Here is a 7,584-nt window from a genome sequence, read left to right as displayed (position 1 = left end):
TATGATGTCTATTTTTTCGGATATGATTGAGGACACTATGGAAGTTTTTATGGATGATTTTTCAGTTATTGGCACTAATTTCGAAAACTGTCTTGAAATTTTGAGGAAGAGTTTGGAGAGATGTGAGACCCATGACTTGATTTTAAATTAGGAAAAATGTCATTTTATGGTACAAGAGGGAATTGTTTTGGGTCACATGATTTCAAAGAAAGGATTGGAAGTTGACAAAGCTAAAATTGAGGTGATAATGCAATTTCCCGAATCTACTTCGGTCAAAGGCATTCGTAGCTTTTTGGGACATGCGGGTTTTTACCGACGGTTTATTAAGGATTTTTCGAAAATTGCAAAACCCTTATGTAACTTGTTGCATGTTGACCAAGCTTTTGAGTTCACCTCCGATTGAAAAAAGGCTTTTGAAACAATCAAGAATGCTCTTGTCTCGGCACCCATTATTATCACTCCTGATTGGTTCCTACCTTTTGAGGTAATGTGTGACGCAAGTGATTGGGCCGTGGGTGCCCTTTTTGGGACAAAGGAAAAATAAAATCTTTCACCCCATTTACTACGCAAGTAAGACTCTCATTGAAGCTCAATTAAATTATACCACCACGGAAAAAGAATTACTTGCGGTAGTATTTGCTTTTGATCGTTTCCGTTCATACTTGATTGGTACAAAAGTCACCGTTCATATAGATCATTCTGCAATAAAGTATTTATTTAACAAAGTTGATGCAAAACCACGACTTATTAGATGGATTCTTTTATTGCAAGAATTTGATCTTCATATTGTTGACCGCAAGGGATGTGACAATCAGGTGGCCGATCACCTTTCTAGAATTGAAGGAAATGTGTCAAGTGGGGGGAGTCATGCAATTAAGGAAGTTTTCCCGGATGAATATGTTTTGGCCATACAACACAATTTTCAAAAACAAAATCCRTGGTACGCGGATATTGCCAACTATCTTGCATGTGGCCTTAAACCATATCATTTTCAGGGAAATCGGTTTAAAAAATTTCTTCACGATTGCAAACATTATTTGTGGGACGATCCATCCCTTTTTAAATTGGGATCGGATCAAATTTTGAGAAAATGTGTCCCGGATGATGAAATCCAAGCTTTGTTAAAGGAATGTCACGCATCACCGTACGGAGGCCACTTTGGTGGACAACGTACGGCCGCTAAAATTTTACAAAGCGAATTTTTTTGGCCTTCCATATTTAAAGATGCTTTTGAATTTGTGAAGAGTTGTGATCAATGCCAACGCATGGGGAATTTGTCCCAAAGAAACGAGATGCCCTTGAACAATATTTTGGAAATCGAACTTTTCGATGTTTGGGGCATTGACTTTATGGGACCATTTCCCATGTCTTTTCATAATCAATACATTTTGGTTGCGGTAGACTATGTCTCCAAATGAATAGAAGCAAAGGCTTGCCCAAGAAATGATGCCAAAACAGTAGTGGAATTTTTGCATAAAAACATTTTTGTTCGTTTTGGAACACCCCGAGCATTGATAAGCGATGAAGGGACTCATTTCATAAACAAAATGTTAAGTACCACTCTTGAGAAGTACAACATCTGACATAAAGTAGCCACGGCTTACCACCCACAAACCAATGGTCTTGCGGAACTTTCAAATCGTCAGATAAAAAATATTTTAGAAAAGGTGGTTAAGCCAAATCGTAAAGATTGGTCGCTTAAATTGGATGATGCACTTTGGGCCTACCGTACCGCTTTTAAGACTCCATTAGGCATGTCTCCGTACCAACTTGTTTTTGGAAAATCTTGTCACCTTCCGTTAGAGTTAGAATATAAGGCATTTTGGGCTATTAAGGAGCTTAATCTAGATGCAACTCTAGCGGGAGAGAAAAGAAAGCTCCAACTCAATGAGTTGGAAGAGTGGAGGTACCGAGCCTACGAAAATGCCAAAATTTACAAAAAAACGAAAATGTGGCATGATCGTAGGATCAATCAAAGAATTTTTGAAAAAGGTCAAAGAGTGCTCCTTTTTAATTCTAGGTTGAGGCTTTTCCCCGGGAAACTCAAATCTAGATGGTCGGGACCTTTTACTATTGTTGAAGTGAGAAAGTTTGGAACTATCGATCTCTTAAACCCACAAGACAATACGGTTTTTAGAGTAAATGGGCATCGGGTCAAGCATTTCTTCCCGGAAGGAATGCAAGATCCAAGCCAAAAATCTCTCTGAAAGATTGTCGAACCTCCTGTTGTAAATAGTGTAAATAATTTTAATTATCGTACTTTTTGTTTATTTCATGCAGGTATGCTCACAGTAGGCATCTCGTGCTCATATTCGGCAGTGGGTTTTGGTTTTTATTTTTAAATCTTGGAGGGTTTTTGTGGAACCTTCCAAAGAAAAAGAAAAAGGGAACTCAAGAAAAGAAATGAGGTTATTTTTGAAAAAGAGTGATGATGGTTTTTCTGAAAATGGAGGCTTATGTAAGAGAAATGACTGTACCATGTCATCATTTCTTTCAAATCAATTGTACTCCCAAAGACTTTGCACGCAAAAGTGGGTGGTTTCCTATGCTTTACCCAGCGGTTATCTATGAAAAGGGGGGGGGGGAATTTCATTTTTTGTCTTGACTACTCAAACTCCTCCTCCCCTTTCATGGCACGAACACGCAATAACCCCACCGGCCGGCCACCTTACCGACCGCCTACTCGATGAACCACCCGGCGGACTGTCGCCGGCGATACACTGACCACCACTCGCGCACCATCAACCACCCCGTCAATGCCCTACTCTGCGCCTCTCTCACCGGACCCCATAGCATTTGCTCCTCCGGCAAGACGTTCATCCACCACCGGTGCCGGTCGTTCAGCATCTGTGAGGGTCGATTATGATGAATGTCACGCGTGGTCACTCCGGTAAGCAACGTTCGAACCCCTCCCCTTTTTACCACTGTTTTCACACAATCCACCATTCTTCACACCACCACCACCATTGGCGCCGGTCCGTCTTCTACACGACCGCCGGCCGCTACGCCTCTTCCCACACCAAAACCCCTTTTCCTAGCCCTAACCGTCCCACCCCCAATCACCCCTCTATCTAACCCCATCCCACCACCGATTAACCCTACCACCACTCAACAGCCTCCTATTCCCCTTCCCTCACCACCACTCGGCCCACCCACCATACATGATTTTGACCTAAACCTTAGTGACATTATAGGGGAGGAGTTACAGTTTGATTTTGAAACCAATGCCTCTAGCAATCCTGAGGATTTATTCCCTTTTTCTGTTTCTGAGTCATTGGAAGAACCTACACAACAACCCCCTCCGACTCAAACAGAGCCTGAACTTCCTGTTACGGAACCACCAGTTACTGCCCCCAGTGGGCAGACTGTGAGCACAGAAACCTCCTCTGGAAGTTTTGGGAGTGCAAGTTCCGAATCTGTTATTCCTCAAACATTACACAAACCAGTGCCTGAAGACAGTGACTATGAGGAAGAGATGGCCCAGGACTACATGCTGAAGATGTGGCCGAGGAAGAGGCGGAGCAAGAGGAAAGGGAAGATTTTGAAGAAGAGATTCCTGATGAGGAGGTTTTGGAGGTCAGTGTGCCGAAACCTTCGAAGAAGAGAAAGGCAGCGGCAAAGCCGAAGAAACAGCCAGCCCCAAGAAAAAAGAAAGAAAAGGTGATGCCATTCCAAGAAAGGTACAACCGTATCCTAAACAATAAAATGCTTTTAGAACGAGCTTTTGACCCGCGGTTGGTCAACAATTTTATGGCAATAAGGCACCATTTGGTGGCTTTGCGGTGGGACACTTGGTGATTGCCCCTTTATAGGCTAACGTAACTTGGGTCACCGAGTTGTACGCTGCTGTTGGCACTACAAGGAGCATTTCGGTAAAAATTCAGGGCAAGAAAGTAGATTGGTCGGGGCCCAAGATTAATGCGGCCCTTGGACTCACCCCACCGCCGGAATGCTCATTTTCACAAATTGTGAAAGGGACCCGTGAAGTACCCGATGCTGATATCGCTTCTATCCTTACACTCCCTGATCGGGGATGGTCAAAGGACAACCGGCGACAAATGACTTTTGCCGCCCATTTGAACACGGAAGCAGGCCTTTGGTTTCAGTTTTTAAGGCACAATTTAATTCCTACTGTGCATGATAGTACCATTTCGAGGGACCGATGCGTCCTCCTCTATTGCATAATGAGCGAGTTGCCGATCGACCTTGGGCCGATCATCCATGCATCCATTTTGGCAGCTTCTCAGAGGACGCATTCTCGCCTGGTCTGTCCGGCCCTTATCACCAAGCTCTTGGCCAAGGCTAAGGTCCCTACCTTTGAGGATGATACAATTGTTGTCGGCTCTCCCTTGTTGGGACAGAACACACTCGACCGACGACATAGAGCCTCTCGGCCCTATTTCAATGTGCATAATTTAGGCCCGGCCACGAGTGCTGCAGAAGAGCCTGTGGCGCCATCAACCGTTCAACCACATACGCCACAGGTCATTCTTTCTGAGCCACAGGTTGCTGTTGTCTCCGAGCCACCTGTTGTTGTCACCGAGCCACCTGCCGTGCACATGTCCGAGCCTCCTGTTGTCCCAATGACCGAGCCCGATGCGGAAATACCAAGATACGGCAATGATGAGGCCAGCCCATCCGAGCTACCTCCAAGCAATCCTTTAGGCTCGGGGTATGGGTCGGCCACATGGCTGTCCGTTTTGGCACTTCAATGGGAAGAAACTAATCAAAAGCTGGAAGCGATATTAAAGAAGGTTGGAAGCATTGATGACCGAGTCTCCGATCTCGAAAAAAAGAGTGCTCGTTTTTGGGCATACACTAGAGATTGGAACCGGGAGGAAAGACAGCTTTACGGAAGTCAGGATACCCTCTTGATGGCCTAACTTCTACGGTTCCCCAGCGGTCTTTGCCCTCCTCAAGTCCGGTGCTTCCCACCCTTGCAAGCCCACTTGCCGGTTACGTCCGTTGTTGCTGCGCCCTTTGCTCCTGTTCCTCACATTCATGTTCCTGCTATGTTGCCTACCACGACTGCGATCGTTCCTGCTGTTGATGTTTCCATTGCGGCTCCCATTGTCCACAGCTCCGAGGCGGCAGATGCAGCCACTGTTTACCCACAGTAAGCAGTTTGGCAGAAAATGGTTAAATTCTCAACTTTTGATCCAACCTCTTTGAACATTATTTTTGGATATATCTTTTGGGTACTGATACACTTTCATTCCGTCTTTTGTGTATGCTTTGCGGAATGTCATTTTTTTTTGTGTAGATATTTATGACATGGGTGTTGGATTTCATTTTCTTTTGTCTAGTCCCCTTATTCATTTCAGGTACAAGCTCCTTGAATGATTTTTCGTAGTGCTAAAAGTTAAAAGGATGTAGGCCCTCCTTTTGTTTTTTAAACCCAAACACTTTTCCCTTTGCACCCAACCCATGCCGTTTTGGTCCCTTTGGCAACAATGGGGACATTGTCATTATTAAGTTTGGGGGGATGTGTTCAAAGAGAAAAAAATATACCTTCGAAAATTGGGAGGTATGGAAAAAAAATATCGAGAAAAGAAAAAAAAAAGAATCGGTCTTCAGAAAATTGGAAGACGAAAATAAAAAGCCCGGTATTCCAAAGGGCAAGTTTATGCCAAGATATGGGTCACGAACTTTTTCTAAATACTCAAAAGTGAATCGATGAAAACTTATGTTTCAAACCCTTTTGTAGTATAGGATAAGTTTGGGGGAGGGATACACACTATCATTGAAACACTAACCCAAAAGTCCTACTGATTAACGGCAACACTACGAAGATCAAGCAAGGTAGTTGTACATCCTCTTTACTAGACGAATTTCCAACACCTTCCGTAAGTGTTTCGTTCTTGTTCCTTTCTTTTTATGTCATTTTAATTATTTTTCTTTTACTTGAGGACAACTAATACCTCAAGTTTGGGGGTGTGATAACTCTCATTTTGTGAGAGTTATTTGTTGTTCAATACCCCTATTTTATTGTATCTTTGGTACCCATTTTGCTCCTATCTACTATTTTTGGTCCAAAATATGTTAAGAGGTGATGAAAGGTCAAAAATTTAATTATTTTCTAAAAAACCCATTACTTTTGGTAAATTGCCCACTTTCTGCTCATAATCATTTTATGGTGGATTTGCATCTAGCTGGATTTGAACAAAATTATGATATTCATGTTTTTGGATATTAATGAGAGTTAATTCTAAGTTCAGATCTAAGCATTAAGTTACTTGGAGGAATGGACCTGGTTAAAGCTAATAAAGACAAGGAAAGTACACCTACTTTTATTATGATGGAAAAGCCTTCTTTTCATAATTAATGGGAGTACTTTCACCTTTTGCAACCTTTCAAGAAGAAGTGACAAGACCAGAGATTGAAGTAGACTTGTGATGATGGGTGGTCTTTACCCTTTGGACAATGCAGATTTTTATCCATTGGACAAAGAGTATCCGGGTCCCACCTTTCTCCTATATATTTAAAGGCTTTCTCTCATGCTAATCATCGAATTTCCACTAGCAACTTAGCCAAGCAACCTTGGAGTAATATCTTAAGCTTTGTAGCAGTAGAACTAGTTTAATTTCAGTTTGTAATTTAATTTTCGTAGTTCATCTTTTATTCTCGCCACTGTGTATTGTGTGCCCTTTGTGGGCAGCAGTAAGTATTTTATTTTCAGTTCAAGTATTTCTTATGCATTCTTCTTCTTTTATTTATGTTATGTTTTCTAATTTCATTATGAGCTAAGCACCCCTTTGGGTGTGGGTGTGAGTCCAGCTTAAGKATTTAAGGGCACACTTGGGTGTTGCCATTTTTTATTGATTCTTAAGCTTGGTCATTTAAGTCGGGACTTAACCTCAACGCAGATGCGCGGATATGAAATACGGCTTAGATGATGCACAAAGATTCGAGAGAGTCTTTGATAATCACGCAGAGATGCGGGTTTTGCATGTTTTTAGCTTTTGTTTAGATATTAGTCGATTTATGCTACAATACGTTGTGAGTATAAATCTTCAGACTAGTGAACCAGATATCTTTTTATCTAGTAGCTAATTCGGCAAGTTTAAGATTGATAAATCTGGACGCTTTGTGGGTACTCTGTGGGCACAGTATATAAGAATTCACTTTCRAGAGAAAGGAGTTCTTATAGAAATCCCATGGGTTTCTGACCAAGTCGTTCCTGCAATATTCTTAAGCAAAGCTTACACCCATACCCATCTTTTAATATTAAAGGTTTATTTCGTATTTTAACGCTTTGCACCAATCAAAACTCAAATATTTTCTCAACCCGAAACATTGTTCAAGAAGTTCATGAAAGTCTCTGATTCTCAGTAAGTCTGGTCCCTGTGGAAACGATCTTGGTACTATACCACTTTATTACTTGAAGTGATCTTAGTGTCGGCGTGCACTTGCACCGCCACTTTGGGGATTTTATGCCCACTGTGTGCACACTTACGATCCCAACGCATCATGCGTCTACTCAGTGATTCTCATAGATTGTTTGGATTAAGTTTTACCTTATCTTATCCAACAACAATCTGTAAATTATGTATTGATCTTCTTATATCAATAAACGAGTTTAAA

General features: G+C 42.0%; 1 protein-coding gene across 1 annotated transcript; it reads left to right on the top strand.

The window, feature by feature from the left end:
- Nucleotides 1-1,754: 1,754 nt before the first annotated feature.
- On the top strand, nucleotides 1,755-2,207 carry LOC112529771. The gene has a single exon (XM_025141203.1). The coding sequence runs from the start codon at nucleotides 1,755-1,757 to the stop codon at nucleotides 2,205-2,207; it is 453 nt and encodes a 150-aa protein (XP_024996971.1).
- Nucleotides 2,208-7,584: the final 5,377 nt, after the last annotated feature.

The sequence above is a fragment of the Cynara cardunculus genome (assembly GCF_001531365.2).
Source record: "Cynara cardunculus var. scolymus isolate 2C chromosome LG 1, CcrdV1, whole genome shotgun sequence".
Classification (NCBI taxonomy): Eukaryota; Viridiplantae; Streptophyta; class Magnoliopsida; order Asterales; family Asteraceae; genus Cynara; species Cynara cardunculus.
This window is presented reverse-complemented; position numbering and strand designations above follow the sequence as displayed.